General features: G+C 37.0%; 2 protein-coding genes across 8 annotated transcripts; one reads left to right on the forward strand and one right to left on the reverse strand.

Annotated features, from left to right (window-relative positions):
• Nucleotides 1-1,029: 1,029 nt before the first annotated feature.
• Nucleotides 1,030-13,941, reverse strand: LOC109109307 (importin subunit alpha-6). 2 transcript variants are annotated; one of them, XM_042741279.1, is made up of 14 exons: nucleotides 13,807-13,941; nucleotides 12,138-12,271; nucleotides 11,844-11,945; nucleotides 6,808-6,907; nucleotides 6,642-6,736; nucleotides 6,423-6,554; nucleotides 6,225-6,313; nucleotides 5,184-5,283; nucleotides 4,877-5,040; nucleotides 4,708-4,786; nucleotides 4,505-4,630; nucleotides 4,286-4,413; nucleotides 3,459-3,637; nucleotides 1,030-2,887 (listed from the first exon to the last, which is right to left on the reverse strand). In XM_042741279.1, the coding sequence occupies exons 1-14, from the start codon at nucleotides 13,808-13,810 to the stop codon at nucleotides 2,700-2,702; spliced, it is 1,620 nt and encodes a 539-aa protein (XP_042597213.1). In that variant the 5' UTR covers nucleotides 13,811-13,941; the 3' UTR covers nucleotides 1,030-2,699. The 2 variants fall into 2 exon arrangements, with proteins under 2 accessions (XP_042597213.1, XP_042597214.1); XM_042741280.1 differs by lacking the exons at nucleotides 11,844-11,945; nucleotides 12,138-12,271; nucleotides 13,807-13,941 and adding an exon at nucleotides 9,325-9,420.
• zup1 (zinc finger containing ubiquitin peptidase 1) lies at nucleotides 13,871-19,237 on the forward strand. 6 transcript variants are annotated; one of them, XM_042741274.1, is made up of 12 exons: nucleotides 13,871-13,988; nucleotides 15,291-15,802; nucleotides 15,878-15,973; nucleotides 16,092-16,151; nucleotides 16,239-16,346; nucleotides 16,578-16,687; nucleotides 16,819-16,987; nucleotides 17,465-17,647; nucleotides 17,734-17,896; nucleotides 18,402-18,565; nucleotides 18,729-18,946; nucleotides 19,057-19,237. In XM_042741274.1, exons 2-12 carry the CDS (start codon nucleotides 15,301-15,303, stop codon nucleotides 19,102-19,104), a joined length of 1,821 nt encoding a protein of 606 aa, XP_042597208.1. In that variant the 5' UTR covers nucleotides 13,871-13,988; nucleotides 15,291-15,300; the 3' UTR covers nucleotides 19,105-19,237. The 6 variants fall into 6 exon arrangements, with proteins under 6 accessions (XP_042597208.1, XP_042597207.1, XP_042597211.1 ...); XM_042741273.1 differs by having other exon boundaries at nucleotides 13,895-14,025; XM_042741277.1 differs by having other exon boundaries at nucleotides 13,895-14,025; nucleotides 17,740-17,896.
• Nucleotides 19,238-19,562: the final 325 nt, after the last annotated feature.

The following is a 19,562-nucleotide window of genomic DNA, read 5'->3' on the forward strand; positions in this document are numbered from 1 at the left end:
CTTTGACAATTGTCTTCTTACCGGGGAATATTTTAAAATAGTATTTGTGGGCTTTACGCCACACTGAAATATTATATGAATGTTTATGTAACACTTATAAAACAAATATGGTGTTCCAGTCACGTTATACTCCACGATAAAATCAAGACTTTTGACTTGTTCACCATTTCACATATCGTCCAATGGAAAGCATTTCGCTTAAAAATGTTTTAACGATCATTTGTGTCCTCACCATGTTTATTTATATTTATATTATGTGGTATTTTACCATGACATCTAATTATTTAGTATTTTAATTATAGAACATTAGCCTATTATTTGACAATTAATCCAGTTCCATCTCCGTGTTTTGATGTTGATACCTCTGTTCAAGTGTTTTCTTGGTATTCTACGTCATGATTTCGCCATTCATTAGTTGGAGTTTCTGCGTTCCATTGTGTTGCATTTTAATTCATTTTTATGTAAACATACATTACATGGATGTGTTTAACCTCTGAAGGTTAAAGTTATTGGATTTGAGGCTGCGCTGAAACCGTTCTGTGTGAGGGACTTTGTGATTTTACCCCTTAAAGGAATAGTTCAGCCAAAATTTTTGAAAAATGAAAATTATGCCATTATTTGATCACTCTCAAGAACTTTTAAACTAGTAGTATGAGTTTCTTTCCTCGGCTGAACTCAAAAGATATTTTGAAGAACGTGGGTAACCTAACAGGTTCTGGTCTCTGTTGACATCCATAGTATTTTTTCCCTCACTATTGTAATCAATGGGGACCAACAACTGTTTGGTTATCCACATTCTTCAAAGTATCTTCTACGATCAACAGAAGAAAAAAGTCATACTTGTTTGCAACAATTTGAGGGTCAGTAAATGATTCCAATTTTTTTTTTTTTTTTTTTTTGGTTAACTATCCTTTAATACCAAAGAATCTCAGTTGAACTCTAGTGTTGGCTCAATCATTTTGACATTGACAAGCACTGTTAAACCGCTGTTGCAAACCAGCCTTGCTTAATTAAATCACAGTAAACTTATTTAAACGTGTAACAGAACTTTTTATTTGTCTGTTTATTTGTCTACATTTCACACAATATCAACATTTGTCCTTGAGGAAAGCAATGATCTCCTCTGTACTGTAGGTTTGTACCAATGATAACTTAAAACACAGATGTTTTTTTTTTCTGATGCGAAAAAAAACCCAAACTTAGAAAACATTGTACAAACATGAGAATTTTTACAAAACTATACACAATCGAATGTGCTTGATAAAGTTTAATTTTACAATCTCAATGGTTTTTTTCTTTGCAAATATACTGAATTTCCATTATTATAACTCTTATTTGGATCAATCAAGCTTGTTTCAAAGGAGAATGGGTGCAAGTTATTTATGGGCAGAACATAAGGAGGAAGTAAATAATCACACCAAAAACAGAAAACTGAGAGGAACTTTCTGCCAGACAAGTTTCATGACTAAGGCAATCTCCTGCAAGTTCATTTGAAGCATTAAAAAAAAAAAAGGATATATTACAAGATTTAGAACATAAATTCCTTAGAGGAAATTTGAGCGCTAGTAGGGACCATACGAGGAAAAGCTCTTTGACTGAAAAATGTTATGAAAGACGCTTTCCTTACATTAGTATTTCACTGCACACCAAAACCATTTCACTAAAAAACATCCTCCTTCTACCCTCAATGTATATATAATATACACATTTTACTAAATCTCAACACTTTCTACCATGTGAACATTAAATAAATCAAATTCAAGCCAGTCAGCGCAAAAAAGAACATCTTCCAGGTGAGATAAGAAACAACCCAATGATATGCATACATACAAACAACTCCATCTTGGTGATCGCATGACCACACTTAAATAATTGCATGCAATGCTTGTAACGCTGTAACAGCATAAGCAAAGCGAGGGCTGAGAGGAAGTGGGCTGTGCGCTGGTCTCTGGACCCCACAGACCAGTTCCTTCTAAAAAGCACAATAAATACGGCTCTAAATCTCCCAGGTCAGCAGTTTGCTGCTAGTTAACAAAACATCAGAATAAATAGTGTAACTAGGATTGACGCACTCAGGATGCATTGTGAACAAACATGGCATGAAACTGTTGGTGTGCTGGCACACAAAGTCAGGGAATTCATCCAATGCAAATGTATCAATGCAAATACATTAATTACTGTGTCTGGCAGTGTTATTTCTGCCACGCCGAAAATACATGTTTGCATAGAAGCATTTACTTCACAAGAGAAGAGAACTGTCAGAGCTAAAGGCTGGGTGCTTGTCACACACTTCGTTTTCTGATTGAAGAGGTAGTTTCACATTTCTCAAGGGATATGGAGTAAAGTTTAATTTACAGGACACCAGTGCCAAAGTCTAATAATCGTAATAACATCAACAACAGTAATAATAAAAGCAAGATGCTTTTTGCAAGTCCCAACAGACTCTGAGCTTTGCCCTCCTCGGTCCATCTCACAGATTTTCTCTCTCGATAATGGAGTTTGGAATATGGGCAGGATGGAAATGGGACGATTTAGTGGGTTGGGTTTAGGGGGGCGCAGGCGTCATCTCTGCTGTGAGTAGCGGGTACGGGCCTCCCTGTCTTGGAGCGAGGCTGGAGCTGAGGTCCTGCGCTGCGGAGACTCCAGGCAGGACGGAGGAAGCAAGGCCTGAAGCTTGGCCAGTAGCACAGCGATACGGGTTAGAGCTGGAAGCCTTCCATCGGTCCCTCAGACTGCTGGAAAATGTACTGGCCCTGATTCTGATCCACCTGCGGAACGATGCTGGCGTCCTCCTCCTCCACGCCAAAGTAGTGCTCGATCAGGTCAAAGGCCTTCTGGTAGATCTCCTGGTTCTCGTGGCTTTGCAGGAACTCAATCTTGTCCAAGCCTGTGTGGGAACATCAGTAAAACAATTATATAAACAAATGAACAAACAGCACTGCAAACACTGTATGCACGAATGGAAAGCATATGCAGGGGTTAAAGCAAAAAAAATCCTGAGCCTTTTTTCAGGGGCGGGGCGGGGCGGGGCTGGGATCCTTTCTTTAACATTTGAAAGGATACTATGGCAAAGTTATTGTTTTCCTTATTCAAACTGATTTTTTTTCCATGAATATATGGTTGACTTGGAGAATGAAAGCTATATCATACACTTGGAAAGTTATGGGCTATATAGACACTAGGGGTGTGACAATACACTTAGAGACAAAATACAGATACTTGGTTCACTAGAACGAGACAATTTAATACTATTTTTAAGAAATTTTCAATGACAAAATATTTGTCTTTTAATAACAAAAATTAAAACAATGCAGTTGTATTTTTAAATATTTTAACTAATCTAGGGTTGTAACTAATGATTATTTTGGTAATCAAGCACTGATTATTTTGACAACTGAGTAATCTGATATTTTTTAGTAACACAAATAAACCTAAGTGAAAAGGTGAGGTATGCCTACCATAAGCTTCTTCGATGAGAGCACAGTAAGGATTGATGCCTGTTCCGTTCTGTTTGGACTCCTGTTCTCCTAGTCGGAGGATGTTCTCCAGGCCGTTCAGAGCCACCTGCACAATCTTGGAGTCCATCACCGTCAGCAGGTCACACATGGGCTTTATGGTGTTGAGAGAAACCAAGTATCTGCATGTAAAGCACAATTATAAACTTCTGTTTTACTAAACATCTATCTAAATAGCACCCTATAATGCAGTTTTCTCTCCTAGAATGTAGACGTATATGTGGGTTAAATGGGGGGGAGGGGGATGCTAGCATAAAAACTGAGGACTTCCTGGAGTGTCAGATAAAAATTCCACTTCAAAAGTAAATTGGATATTTACTTTTTTTTTTTTTTTTTTTAACAGAATTTAAGTGTATGATTATTAGTTCTCATTTTTTAAAGGGTTTTATTATTGTTTAAGTGCACTTTATGTGTTACTATCCCTAGTATTTAAATAACCACATGATGTGAAAAAAAATAAAAAATCGTCAAAAGAAAAATCAATTTAAAGATCTGTCTGGTCTGACTATTACTGCCATCTACAGGCCAGAAATGTGTCATAATGCTTTGATCCCACTCTGCGCTTTAATGGCTGTTATAAGTCTAATCAAAAAACATCTATCTTAAAACAGATTATGGGTAAATGATAACCTAAGGTAGTATGCAGGTGGTTTAGCATGCATTATATAAAATTCTCAGAAAATTTACGGTAACAGGTTCTCAATCAAAATAAATCTTTTTAAATTCCTAGAATAGGTAAAAACCAAAGCAAAAAAAAGCCCACAGTGCACCTAATCTGCTCTGGCGTGCCTCCCGAAGTGGCATTGGTTATTGCCCACGCGGCCTCCTTCCTGGTGCGGAACTCAGCTTTCTGCAGTATCTCGATTAGCACTGGGAATATGTTGGCTTCAATTACCACCTGCAACAGAAAAAGCATCAAGCCATGGCTGTTCAGACACAACATATATATGGTATCATAACCTTATAATGTCTCGCTCAGTCTAAAGTACCTGGATTTGCGCTCTGTTCCCAGCGGTGATATTGGAGACGGTCCAGCAGGCCTCTTTTTTGATGGATTCCTTCGGACTGCTGAGTAAATGGAGCAGGCAGGGCAGAGCGGAGCAGTTCAGAATCACCTGACATACAACAGAGCATCACAACAAATCAGAAGAATGCAGACAACCTTGCATGTGATAAACGACACCTGTACTACCTGGGTCTGAATATCGTCTCCTGTTACAATGTTCCCCACTGCTCTCAGTGCAGGGGACACCACCTTGTAATCACTGTGCCTGTGAATGGACAACACATAGGTGTCAGTGTCAGTGATAAAAAAAAAAATCACATGGTTTACTGATTAAGTTAGCATGTCTGGTCCTTACATGAGCAACTCCACCAGCCTGCGGCACACGCCTGAGTCAATAACTGTCTGGATTTTGTCATTGGGTCCATCGGACAGGTATGAAAGTGCCCAGCAGGCATCTGCAAGAACATCAGGATCACTGCTGAAGAGCAATCTGGAGAGCACGCTCAGACATGGTGACACCTGTGAAGAAACAACAGTCATTCAATCATGTTACAAGGGAAAAAACCACTGGTTTACACAAAGAGAGTGTTAGTGTGCTTCACTGAAATTTGATAACTATGCAACTGGAATGTGGTTTACCCAGAACTGGTTTGCAAACCCACCTTTGCAAAGTCCGGAGGTGGATTTTTCCCTCTGCACAGGTTGGATAACGCCCACACTGCGTTCCGGGTGGTAGTGAGCCGGTTTGATTTAGCAAGCAACCTGCAAAGACAAGGAAAGAATATGTAATCAAACCACTAGATGGCGGTAATGGTAAACTCTTTTATATAACAGACACACTACAGCAGAAAAATGCTGTCGCATAGTGAAATACAAGCACACTGGCTAAAGTCACAAAGCACATACCAGCAGGTTTGAGAGTGGTTAACAAAAACAGTTTGTGACATCAGAATGACGTTAGGAAGTGAGATTTATTCAGCGTCAGCTGTTTTTATAAGGATAAGGCCCCTAATCATTAGACTTCTACCAACAAGATTTAAATTCCTTGAACACACAGAGATTTCCTCGTAATCCTTGTAATGAGAAAAGAACAGCAAGTAGGGTTGTAGCATAGTCCAGAGAGCCAATATGTTTTTCTCCATTGATGGACATTCAAAACATAGCTGTGTATGTGGACTAAATGTTTTTTGGCAACATTGAGAATAATAGAAAATGTGTCTTGAGCATCAAATCAGCATATTAGAATAATTTCTAAATGGCTGCTGAAAATTCAATTTAAATTAAATCTTGAATATCACTTTTTGAATGTATTTTTGATCAAGTAAATGTAGTCTACTAGCCTTGGTAAGATTTTATTTTCAAACTTCAAACAGTGTATTTCACTTATATTTTATTTTAGTATATAGCCTAGTAGATGTTCTAACAGTGTCCAGTTTTTGGAGGGCTCTTAAAAGCATGAAACAGACTTATTTACCCTGTCTGCATTTAACATCACAGCTAGTGAATACTTGCTAGTGAAGGGTTTGGGATTGTGTGTGTTCATGCCATTTAATGTCATTTTTCCTGGAGGATATTATCAGCAAAGATATAGGGACCTGCACCATTGAGATAACAGTTAGCTTTCAACAGGTATCATAGACTTTCTGAAAAACAGCAAATATAAACAAGCAATCACAGTGCTGGGACCAGTAGAGGACACTCACTGCTGAAGAGAAGGCAGGATGCCACAGTTGAGGACGTAGTCTCTGCACTCTGCATTATCCCCGGCTATATTTCCTAATGCCCACACTGCCTGAAAAAACAGTTACACACAACTGATCACTTTCATGGTGCTATGGAGTTCTGATAAACCAGCTATTGGATGAAAGGAATGAACCAGGCTAAGTTCTGCAAAAAATCACCTGCTCTTGTACATCCTCATATTCTGAGTTGAGTAGCTCTATAAAGATGGGCACGGCCCCTGTCTGAATGACCACCTTGGTGTGTTGGAAGGTTCCTGACGCTATGTTGGTCAGGGCCCAGGCCGCTTCAAACTGGTCAAAACAAGCAACAATACCCTCTTAAAGCTTGGCTGTAATGGCAAAGTAGCTTTCGCAAGACTTGCTATGAAATGTTCTTACCTGCAGAGTCCAGTTATCACTCCTTTTTAGGAATTCAACAAACCGGTTGACGACACCACATGTGTTGATGACCTCATCAATGGGAGGATTGGGCTCTAAAGAAAATTAATAACATCTTAATCTTGACTTTAAACAATTGTCATCCATGAGTCGATGAGACACCAACCTTTAGAGAGTAACTTTCTGAACTTTTGAGTGGCTATGAGCTGCTGGTCTGGATCCTCAGAGAAGATCATCTGAATCATGTCTTGGGTTATAACTCCTTCCTGCACAAATTGACATAATGTTTATCCAAGATGTAGTTTTTGACATAAAATAGTTTAAATTCACCAAAAAAAAAAAAAAAAAAAAAAAGGTGTCAAAAAAAAGGTGTCAATATTGGTCGTGTACAAATATACTTCAATGGCTTTCCTAGTAATATTATATAAGTACCTACATATCCATACATGTATTACATACATACATACAGTATATACACACACATAGTGCTCGGCAACAATTCAAATTTTTAATCGCATGATTGTCTGCGATTAATCACATTGTTATGCACACAATTCAATAATGCATTCAAAAGTAGTATATTGTGCACTTTTTTCATTTAAAAGTACTGCTATATGAACAAAAGTGCAATAACATTTGGTTTGCAAACACTTTAAACAAATAAGGTGCCTTTTTTTACAGCAGTATTCCTTTTACATAGTAGCAGTTAAAATATTCCTTGGAAACCTCAACTTATAACATTAATGTAATCAACTTAAATATAAAACCAAAGCTAATTGCCACTGCCATGGCATTAACATTTTTTAAAGAACATATTTTATAGCTTGTTATAGAAAAACAAATTATTCTCAAAATCCAGAGCCTCGATCATAACATTATAACAGCCACCTTCCAAGTAGAGACCTGCACAATCATGGGACCAATGCAAACATGGTGACATGGGACAAGACTTGAAGGGGGGTGCAGGTGGGGTAGAGACTTGTGTGTGCGGGATGCGGGAGAATAATTAGGGTGTACTCACACAAGGCAATCTTAACTGTGCCCGAATGCGTTTGACCACCAAAGCACAGTTCGTTTGACTAGTGTGATAGCTCTGTGCGTTTGTTTAGCCGTGTCCTGGCTTGGTTGGAGGAGGTGGGCCTGAGCACAGTTCAGTTGGGCTCAGGCGCGGTGCGCATGTAGTGTGAGCGGAATGCTAACTGTGCAAGAGCGCAGATCTTATGATACATTTGCAGCATGATTACGTGAACATTTCTGAACGGCAAAAGCGATAGATCTGTAAAGCAATATATAGTGAGAGGGCCGTGTGTTACCGCGTCCCAAACTACTAATAAACTAATAAACCACAAAGTTAACAAAACGATGCACTCCCACTGTGCTGAGCGAGAGCGCTTCTCTTGCTGTCTTCACCTGCTATCGGAAACTTCCTATTTCCCACTGAAGCTGTGATTACGAGCATATTGCATTCTTTTCTTTTAAAAAAAAAACATTGAACAGTGGTTTGAATGTTGATGCTTAGCCTAAATAATTTTTTTTCAGGAGCGTCCATGTGAACACTTCTGCAGTCTTTGGCCCACCCCAAATGCTCTCAGTAATGATCAACATCCCACTCCTTCTGTGACCTATGGTTTGTCTGTATGTGTATTCAGAGCCAGTGAGCAACGGGAATTCATAATAATAAAAAACACTGCATTTAATGCACGATAAAATAATTTTCTGCGTTAAACAATTAATGTGTGATAACACGTTAACTTGCCCAGGTCCTAACTGCTGTTCTTTTGAACTATCTATTCAACAAAGGATCCTAAAAAAATTATTAAAGTTTCTACAAAAATAATAGTAAGCAGCACAACTGTTTTTAACACTGATAATAATAAGAAATTGAGAAGAAAAAAAATAATTGAGGACCAAATGAGAATATTAGAATGATTTCCTGAAGGATCACATGACAGTAAAGGTAGGGGAAAATGAACTGCTGAAAATTCAGCTTTTCAACACAGGAATAAAGTTAAAATTTATACAGAAATAAAATATATAAAACACACACATATAGTATATATATATATATATATATATATAATATCTATATCGATATATAATATATATCTATACTATATATATTATATATATACTATAATATATATATATTAATATAAAACATTGTTTTAAAAATCTAAAAATAGGAAAACGTTTTATTTTATATATATATAAAGTGCTTATTTATACAAAATATACATGGGGAAGTCCCCTAGTGATTAGAGAGTTTGACTCCTGACCTAAGGTTGTGGCTTCGAGTATTGGGCCGTCTAACCCACAACTGCTCCCCTGGCCGCCGCAGCATAAATGGCTGCCCACTGTTCCGGGTGTGGGTTCACGGTGTGGTGTGTGCACTTGGATGGTGTAAAATGCAGATTGCAGAGCATGAATTCTGAGTATGGTGTCCCCATACTTGCTGTATGTCACGTCACTTCACTTTTTTTTTTCTTTTCACTTTCACAACTATACTAATTTTATTTTTCAAAATGCTGTATAGTCGAATTCCTATATGCTTAAAATTTAGCAGAACAAATAACCAAGCCCCAAGGGAAAAGGTACTGACAAATATGTCTGTTTTCTGTGAACTTTACAGTCCATCATCTGTTTGACAACAATAACAGATGGTCTGCTGCCCTGACTTACTTACACCGATACAGGTACAGTGGAGCTGATATCAGGGTCCTGAATGGGGCATTCTAGCATGGAACTCATCACCCAGGGGGCAGAGACAGCATTCCTCCTCTTGCAACAAGCTGTGGAGTAGGTAGGGATGATTTACTTTAGTAGTTTACTTTTGTACACAAACGTGATATATTAAATGAACATATCCGGCCATAATAACAACTTTAATATATACACACTTCCTCCCATAAAATATACATGAACGTTCATCCAAAATACTGTTCACCACCAACACAGCTTGTATAATACGTTTAAGAAAAAAGTGATGACAAACCTGCTATTCCTCTTCTGTTACGGAGCTGTATCCCTCACACACATAGTGCTCGGCAACAATTCAAATTTTTAATCGCATGATTGTCTGCGATTAATCGCATTGTTATGCACAGAATTCAATAATGCATTCAAAAGTAGTGTATTGTGCACTTTTTTCATTTAAAAGTACTGCTATATGAACAAAAGTGCAATAACATTTGGTTGGCAAACACTTTAAACAAATAAGGTGCTTTTTTACAGCAGTATTCCTTTTACATAGTAGCAGTTAAAATATTTCTTGTAAATCTCAACTTATAACATTAATGTAATCAAATGAAATATAAAACAAGCTATTTGCCACTGCCATGGCATTAACATTTTTATAGAAAATATTTTTTAGTTTGTTATAGAAAAACAAGTTATGATCAAAGTCCAGAGCCTCAATCACAACATTATAACAGCCACCTTCCAAGTAGAGACCTGCACAATCATGGGACCCAATGCAACATGTGACATGGGACAAGACTTGAAGGGGGTGCAGGTGGGTAGAGACTTGTGTGTGCGGGATGCGGGAGAATAATTAGGGTGTACTCACACAAGGCAATCTTAACTGTGCCCGAATGCGTTTGACCACCAAAGCACAGTTCGTTTGACTAGTGTGATAGCTCTGTGCGTTTGTTTAGCCGTTCCTGGCTTGGTTGGAGGAGGTGGGCCTGAGCACAGTTCAGTTGGGCTCAGGCGCGGTGCGCATGTAGTGTGAGCGGAATGCTAACTGTGCAAGAGCGCAGATCTTATGATACATTTGCAGCATGATTACGTGAACATTTCTGAACGGCAAAAGCGATAGATCTGTAAAGCAATATATAGTGAGAGGGCCGTGTGTTACCGCGTCCCAAACTACTAATAAACTAATAAACCACAAAGTTAACAAAACGATGCACTCCACTGTGCTGAGCGAGAGCGCTTCTCTGCTGTCTTCACATGCTATCGGAAACTTCCTATTTCCCACTGAAGCTGTGATTACGAGCATATTGCATTCTTTTCTTTTAAAAAAAAAACATTGAACAGTGGTTTGTGAATGTTGATGCTTAGCCTAAATAATTTTTTCAGGAGCGTCCATGTGAACACTTCTGCAGTCTTTGGCCCACCCCAAATGCTCTCAGTAATGATCAACATCCCACTCCTTCTGTGACCTATGGTTTGTCTGTATGTGTATTCAGAGCCAGTGAGCAACGGGACTTTCATAATAATAAAAAAACTGCATTAATGCACGATAAAATAATTTTCTGCGTTAAACAATTAATGTGTGATAACACGTTAACTTGCCCAGTCCTAACTGCTGTTCTTTTGAACTATCTATTCAACAAAGGATCCTAAAAAAATTATTAAAGTTTCTACAAAAATAATAGTAAGCAGCACAACTGTTTTTAACACTGATAATAATAAGAAATTGAGAAGAAAAAAATAATTGAGGACCAAATGAGCATATTAGAATGATTTCTGAAGGATCACATGACAGTAAAGGTAGGGGAAAATGACTGCTGAAAATTCAGCTTTTCCAACACAGGAATAAAGTAAAATTTATACAGAAATAAAAAATATAAACACACACATATATATATATATATATATATATATAATATATATATATATATATATATATATATATATATATATATATATATATATATAATAATATATAATATAATATATATAAACATTGTTTTAAAAATCTAAAAATAGGAAACTGTTTATTTTATATATATATAAAGTGCTTATTTATACAAAATATACATGGGGGAAGTCCCCTAGTGATTAGAGAGTTTGACTCCTGACCCTAAGGTTGTGGCTTCGAGTCTTGGGCCGTCTAACCCACAACTGCTCCCTGGCCGCCGCAGCATAAATGGCTGCCCACTGTTCCGGGTGTGTGTTCACGGTGTGTGTGTGCACTTTGGATGGGTAAAATGCAGAGCATGAATTCTGAGTATGGGTCACCATACTTGGCTGTATGTCACGTCACTTTCACTTTTTTTTTCTTTTCACTTTCACAACTATACTAATTTTATTTTTCAAAATGCTGTATAGTCAATTCTATATGCTTAAAATTATGCAGAACAAATAACCAAGCCCCAAGGGAAAAGTACTGACAAATATGTCTGTTTTCTGTGAACTTTACAGTCCAATCATCTGTTTGACAACAATAACAGATGGTCTGCTGCCTGAATTACTTACACCTGATACAGGTACAGTGGAGCTGATATCAGGGTCCTGAATGGGGCATTCTAGCATGGACTCATCACCAGGGGGCAGAGACACATTCCTCCTCTTGAACAGCTGTGGAGTAGGTAGAATGATTTACTTTAGTAGTTACTTTTGTACACAAAAGTGATATATTAAATGAACATATCCGGCCATATAACACTTTAATATATACACTTTTACTCCATAAAATATCATGAACCTTTCATAAAAAATACTGTAATTTAATTTGCTTGTATAATAAGGAAGAAAAAAGTGATGACAAACCTGCTCTTCCCTCTTCTGTTTACGGAGCTGTATCCCTTCCTCCTCTCTCCGTCTCCGCATTTCCTGGGGGTTCAGGGCTTTATTCTTGTAGCTCTTCATTCGATAGCTTTCTTTGCCTGGGCTTGCCATCGCGTCTTCAGACCAGAGAAAGGAATGTGGTCAGATGCACATTCTGATACTCAATTTCTGCTGTCTATTCAGCACATCAACCATAAGCCTACAGCATTACAGACGAGAATCACAACTGGTCGAGCCTGTATGCAATTCTCCTCATAATTTATGCCAAACAGCATGTGGAGACAAAAGGAATGGTTTCTCTGAAAGCAATTATGCTTGCTAATACTAGCATTTCCTGTGTAACACCTCTGAGCACTAACTGACACTTTGCATGCTGAACTTCCTTCATTATCTGCTCAATGTTTTTTGTTGTTCAGCTTCCTTTCATATCAAACAAGCAGTTTAGAATTAAACATTTTACCTCAGCCGCTTTTGTCTCATTTATTACCAGTATATTTGACTAAAGATGTTCATATTTACAGTATCACACATATCATGAATAGTCTTTAGCAAGTTAGTGGATCAATAATATAGTAGTAGAAACTTTTAGGCAGAGATGCTGAAAACCAGCAGGCCAACGTTGTCTCATCATGATGACCTTTCATTTGGCCGAACGGGCTATATCATAAGACATTAAAAAAAATAGGGAAAAAATGTCACGTATATATTTATTTCTAATGTATTTTTTATTATTATTTATTTGCATTGAAATGTAGCGATTATAAGTTCCTTTTATTAAACTTTTTTCATGTAAATTTTAACAGCCAGATATAATGCAACAACAGTCATTTTACTTTCTTTATTCAGTGGATTACAAAATGAGACGTTATGCAAAACGGCAGTCTGAGTGACCTTTTAGTTTCAATGTTAGGAAAAATATGCATTGCAAGTGAATGATGACTGAGGCTGTCAGTCCCAACATCTACTATTTTCCACAGAAGAAGAAAAAAAAATCAACAGAGGACAACATGAGGGTAAATAAATGATTACAAAAGTGTCATTTTAGGAGGAACTTTCCCTTTAAGATGCAAAACATATTTCGACATCTTCTCTAACTTCTAATTAATCACTTTACACAAATGCAGCACTTGTAAACGCTGGTGTTTTAATCGGATCAGCTGGTTTTGTGTGGAACTGTGGTTGGAGGACTGGATTAATTTTACCAAGACAGTTTATCACATACTACATAAGTAATCACAGCTCTAAATATACAAGTCTAAGCATCTATATTAATACCACACAATTTATTTGGCTCATCAAACAACTAAATATTCTTGGTATTCGTCAATTTCAGTAGCGCATTAGCACACATTTCGTGGACAGCTGAAACCAATACTTTAACGTTATGGGTCACAAATCAAATCAGTTTCATAAATCCACTAGCGCACTGTTAATACGTTATTGGTTTATAATCTCTCAAATCATTCAGTCTTTTCACTTTAAGCCTAAACTGTTGCCCACATTCTCTGTGCTAACATACTAACCGTGTTATGCTAGCTTGGACTAAACGTCAAAATGGTTAATTAACGTTAGTCTGCCAGTACGCCCCGTTGCCTCATTTACTCCCTGGAAAGAAAAGGCTTTTACATCGTATATAGTGTATAAATCTCACCCATTCGTCGTAGATCGGAAAGGGGTGTACTAGCCGTGTGTTTTTAAATTTCTCTCAAGACCCTCCCGAGTTCCTCCAGCTGAGGGCAATATGGCGTCCACTGGTGAGGAACGTCACCTCCGCTGCTGTTTCCGGTTTTCATGAGCGGCCTCATTCAATAATAATAAACGGAAAGTGAAACGGTTGGTAGTTTAAGTCAATATATCTACCGCTGAACAGGTACGTTGCATATAAATGTCGATTTCGAGATAGATTCGAGTTGAATTTTTGCTGTTGTGCATGAAGTCAGTGGAAGAAGGCTTTTAGATGTTCTAAATGTAAGTTAGCAGCATGAGGGTCCAGTGTTTGTTGAAAGAATTTTTCTGTCGCGGCAGGTGCGTTTTTAGAAAATCCGGATTTCAGGTTAACTAAGGCCAAATTGCCTCAGCGTTTTGCTATTAGTTGATTATAACGTTTTAAATGCATTCCAAACACAAACGCATCCCTTACCGCTGTTTATCAAGGTTTACCAAGGTAAACAATATTTATCTGGTAATATATCGTAATTACTGCAAATGTTTTTAATTAAGGCCTTTCACGATTATGAACTTTTGGCTGTGGATTAATTGTCACACAATATTTGCTATGAATGAAATATATGATTTCATAAAACAAACGTTGTACAGGGGTAGAAGAACATGAAAAATTATCATTATTTAAAACTAATAGGTATTATTAATAATATATATATATTTTTTTATAAAACTATTAACAAATGGTTACCCATATTTCTCTTTTCTCATCCAGTTTAGTGTTATTTATTCTTTAGTGTTCCTTTCTTTATTTCATACTAATTTGTTTAACCACTATATATATATAATCACGTCAGTTATGAATGGTTGTTGTATTATTGTACTATATATATATATATATATATATATATATATATATAGAGAGAGAGAGAGAGAGAAATTTACAATTTCCTTCATGGCTTATTTAAAAACATTGCAAATGGGTAGAATTACATGAATTATAAGTATAATTAACAAAAAAAAAAAACATTATTAATAATCTTTATAATAAAATATATTTAAAAAATGTGTACCATATATATATTTTTTTTGGGGGGGGGGGGGGGGCTGCTTTATTTATTTATGTGTTTGTTTGTTTGTTTGGGGGGGAAAAGAATGGTTATGTATGGTTAATATTATATAAGATTTTATATATTTAATATGTTGGCCATTTATCCTTCACTTTCTATTTTAATTTTCAAAAAGTATGATTAAACCCACAACCATTCATATGTAAAAATCATTGTCAGGTCTATTATTGGTAATAAAATCAGAAAAAAATAATATTAGACGTTCTTCAAACTGTGTCAGAAGAATTTTGTCATTTGTATTTTTTGTCATTTTTATTTGCCACAGTTTACTAACAACACCTGTAGTAACTGTAAATTTTTTTCTTATACTATTATGGTTAATTTGTCCATTTGTTTTATCCAGCCTTGTGATAATGCCTGTGTGTGACATCTGCTGTGAAGAGCTCCCATCTGAGGCAGAGATGAGAACCCATCTCCTCCTGAGTCACATGGAGAATGTGGTGGCCTGCCCGTTCTGCTCTTTGTCCGGCGTCTCATATGACGAGATGAAGTTCCACATCAACACTGCACATATAGAGGAAGACTGCCAGGACACGAATGCAACAGTGGTTGACAGTGGACAGAAAAGCTCAAATGACTGGATTGCTCAAAGTCCCAATTCTACATTGACTTCCAATGTGAATGCGAAAAATATGGACACGGTATCTCAAGCATCACCTCAGTCACAGAGTACAGGGACCTCTCTTTCTCAGGGAACCTCGACTAGTCTGAAGAGTTCACCACCTGCAGCAGCCACAGCGAATGGTGCAGTAAAACTGGTCAGAACTACACAAAAATCCAGCAACAACCCAAGCAAGGAGAGGGAAGATGGGCGGCGAAAAACAAAGCAGAAGCGTTTGTCCTCACCTATTAAAGGTGCTCTCGAGTTTATAACATAAAACTGACTTAAATTAGGCCATTAAACTAATATTTTCTCTTTGTGTGTTGAAGAAGGGTGCTTTGCATGTCCAATGTGCAGTTTGGTCTGCAAAGACTGCTTTATACTGCAGGAGCATGTTGAGCTTCATCTACAGGACCAATCTGCAGGTGTCTTTCCTCAATACATAAATATCACTGTAGCAAGTATATTTGTAGGTGTTATTTTACACCCTTTTTATCACCAGCTGACTATGATTGATGGTCTGATATGGTTTGTCTTCTTAAGGGGCTGGTCCTGAGGTTGGCACTTTAACAGAAGTGTCTTCTACAAGCAGTGGTAGATCAGGTGAGTTAGCAAGGTGGTCGCTTTGACAGTTCTGAATAAAAGCGAATGGCCAAACTGAACTATAACTGTATTTTTTGGGATCTCCAGGTGTGATGCGCTATGAGTGTCCAATGTGTTCTTTGAGTTTTTCCAGTAGCTCCTCCCTTCAAGAGCATGTTGAGCTACACCTGGAATATGGCTCAGCATCTGTAACAAGTAAGTGTTTATTAATAAGTATGCAACTGCATTTGAATTTTATTCTAGAATTGTTGGTAAGTTACATTTTAGTTTAGATACTAATATGTTCTGTGGGTTCTGTTTACAAGTACAATGCATCAAAACGATTATAATCAATCAACATGAAATCTGTTGAAGCCACTGGTGCAGCGAAACTTGTGGTTTCTTAAAACATCTGACTTGATGTTCATTTGGTTTGGGTGTTTTGAGGACATTCATCTGAAGACCTGACTCTGGCCAGGAAGCTTCAGGAGGAAGAGGAGCAAAAGTGGAGGGAGGCTGCAACTAGACAGGAAGCAGAGGACTTTAAGAAGCTCCAGGTTAGCTAAAGAAAATGTCACTGGGAGATTTCTAGAAAATGTTCACCTAAAAAGTAAAAATTGTCATATTTACTTGTATCGACCCACTACAAAATGTTTTTATTATTTCTTTACACTTCTGCTCTTAACAGAAGCAGTTTGGGCTTGATAACAGCGGTGGTTATCGCAAGCAGATGGAGAGGAATATGGAGAGGGCTGTGTCTCGAGGTCACATGGTTCCTGCAGAGTTCCACAGGAAAAAAGCGGAGATGCTTGAATCTCTGGCCTCCGGGGTGGATGATGGCAGAAGCAAAACATCAGGTCTGATTGAGAGTGAATTATTAGACTAAAAATCTGTTCAGTTATTTTATCTTTTTATCTCATCAGTGTGCTTTTTAATATTTTGTGTAAAGAGTGATACATTTTTTATAATTGAACTATTTGATAGATAATAATAAAATTAATAGATACTTTTTGTAACTTTTTATGTGTTTTTACAGTCCCTTTAAGTTAGTTGAATGTGTCCTTACTGAATAAAGTTATTAATTTCTTTCAGAAACAAATCTCACTGACCCAAACTTTTGAACTGTAGTGCATGTTTAAATATTTTTAATTAATATATATTTAATTATACATAATTTAATGTCTTTTATTGCTTAATAATTTATAATAGTAATTAAAAATAATGCAGTATTATAATTAGGTTTTATGAAGCTATTACTTTTTATGTTGGAAAAAAACTGGAAAATTAAAATAAAGAAAACAGTTCAAGGCATAGACTTAATCTTTCTATTTCAGGACTTATGGGAGCTCTGTATAGGTACTATAGGGACGCCTCTGGCTGTGCACATGTGTGGCTCTGTGCTGAGACGGATCACTACTCTTCATCGGAGGGGGACAAAGGTTGGGGATGTGGCTACAGAAACTTCCAGATGCTTCTTTCATCTTTGCATAGGATGGAGCAGTATAAACTTTTACCTGGTATAACATCAGTAACATTATGTTATTCTCTTGGCTGCTGTTGATTTTCCTTGTAACAGTCAGCATCATAAAATTTTCCCTCGCAGTTTCAGTTCCCAGCATTCCGAGAGTGCAAGCCTTAGTTGAAGAGGCGTGGGGTCAAGGCGCCGATCCTCAGGGTGCTTCACACTTCAACCATCGCCTGCAGGGGACACGGGCTTGGATAGGAGCTACAGAAATTTATGCAGTTCTCACCTCCCTTAGTGTGAAGTACGTACTGAAACCCCAAGTTTACACTCACACACTACTGGTCACTAGTTTGGGGTCAGAAAGATAAATATATATGTAAATTTTCTGCTCATCAAAGACTCCTGAAAACATGTATCGAGGCTTTCTCTAATTAAATATTAAGTAGCACAACATTGGGAACTATTAGAAGTGTTTCATGAGCACCACAGCAGCACATCACAATGATTTGTGCTTGTGCAGATGATTTGTGCAAATTCAGCTTCTCCATCACAGGGATGAATTACATTTTATAAATATTAAAATAGAAAACAGTTATTTTAACTAGTAAAAAAAAAAAAAAAAAAATCACAATAATAATATTTTACTGTATTTTTCATTTAATAAATGTAGTCTTGGTGAGAGACTTCTTTCAAAAACATTTAAAAAAAAAAATCAAACCAGCCTCAAACTTTTGAATAGTTGCGAACATGTAAATAGCTTAAATATTATTAATTTCACATCTTAACTTTCCTAAAAAAAATTTTAGAGCCCGAATTGTGGATTTTCACAAGCCCACTGGCCCAGGAGACACACACCCCAGACTGTTTGAGTGGGTGAAACAGTATTTCTCACATTCTGCCAGTAGGGGTGCAAGACTGCCACCCAAAATAGTGCAGACGACATTACCACCTATATACCTCCAGCACCAAGGTATTTCAAGATTTCCCTTATAAAAAAAAAATTAAAAATACAGCCCTTTAATTGAAATAGAGTGAATTTATTCTCCCTCATGACATTCAAGATAGCATTATCCTCATAGAAACAGACTTGCCTTTATAAGATGACATATGTGTTATCCTGTCTTTATGATCAGGCCACAGTCGCTCTATAGTAGGAGTGGAACAGAAAGTAAATGGCAACCTATGCCTGCTCCTCTTTGATCCAGGGTATGCACCAAGGGAAATGAGGAAGGTGCTGTCACAGGATACAGCTACCATGGTACAACGTGTGCGCAAATTCCCCGGTAGTCTAAAACACAGACAGTATCAAGTGGTTGCTGTAGAAGGGCTGTTAACACCTGAAGAGAAACAGGTAATTTTGAATACAGCTTCAGGAATTCAAATTATGTATTGTATTTGGACATGTTATATGTGCAGTCTTTGTTAAACTGTTGACATTTTTGGCATGTTTGTGTCTTTCAGAGCCGCATTCTTAATTCAAGGACACTATGTGCTGAGAAAATTCCTTGAGGGAATTTTCCACATCTGCTAGCTGCGAGTTTATCTACTTTTTCTGCTACTTTTATCAACTAGTCCCTTAAAACAGACTGTGAAAAACTGTATTTTTGTATAAATGTCAATAAAAAATAACAGTTTTATCTTACTTGCTGCACAATAAGTCAGTTATTATTACAGGCCGGGCACAAAAAAAAAATTAACTACAATCACCTACTTTTTAAAAAAAAAAAAAAACACAAAAAAACACTTCACCTCTATATGATTATACAAATCACTACACTGTTAGATGTTTATATTTCCACTAGCCTATGTTCGGGTCACAAGAGAAATATTAAGGGAGTAAATTAAAACATTTATTTTAGTTACTACAAGCAGGGCATCGCTGAAAATGAGTGTTTACGTTTGTTTACAGAATGCTGTTGTCACTGCTGCAAACTCCCATATAAACAAATAATTATTCTAAAAATATA

This window comes from Cyprinus carpio, chromosome B16 (assembly GCF_018340385.1).
Source record: "Cyprinus carpio isolate SPL01 chromosome B16, ASM1834038v1, whole genome shotgun sequence".
NCBI classification, from domain to species: Eukaryota; Metazoa; Chordata; class Actinopteri; order Cypriniformes; family Cyprinidae; genus Cyprinus; species Cyprinus carpio.

Bases quoted from the DNA above. Each gene is read 5' to 3' on its own strand.
- zup1 (XM_042741274.1), top strand. From the start codon at position 15,301: ATGCCTGTGTGTGACATCTGCTGTGAAGAGCTCCCATCTGAGGCAGAG. The intron at 16,988-17,464 runs GTCTGATTGAGA...TTTCTATTTCAG, and splicing joins TGGCAGAAGCAAAACATCAG to GACTTATGGGAGCTCTGTAT. The intron at 17,648-17,733 runs GTATAACATCAG...TTTCCCTCGCAG, and splicing joins GCAGTATAAACTTTTACCTG to TTTCAGTTCCCAGCATTCCG.
- LOC109109307 (XM_042741279.1), bottom strand. The intron at 6,737-6,807 runs GTTGGTGTCTCA...AATTTTCTTTAG, and splicing joins CAGAAAGTTACTCTCTAAAG to AGCCCAATCCTCCCATTGAT. The intron at 6,314-6,422 runs GTGATTTTTTGC...CTGTTTTTTCAG, and splicing joins ATGAGGATGTACAAGAGCAG to GCAGTGTGGGCATTAGGAAA.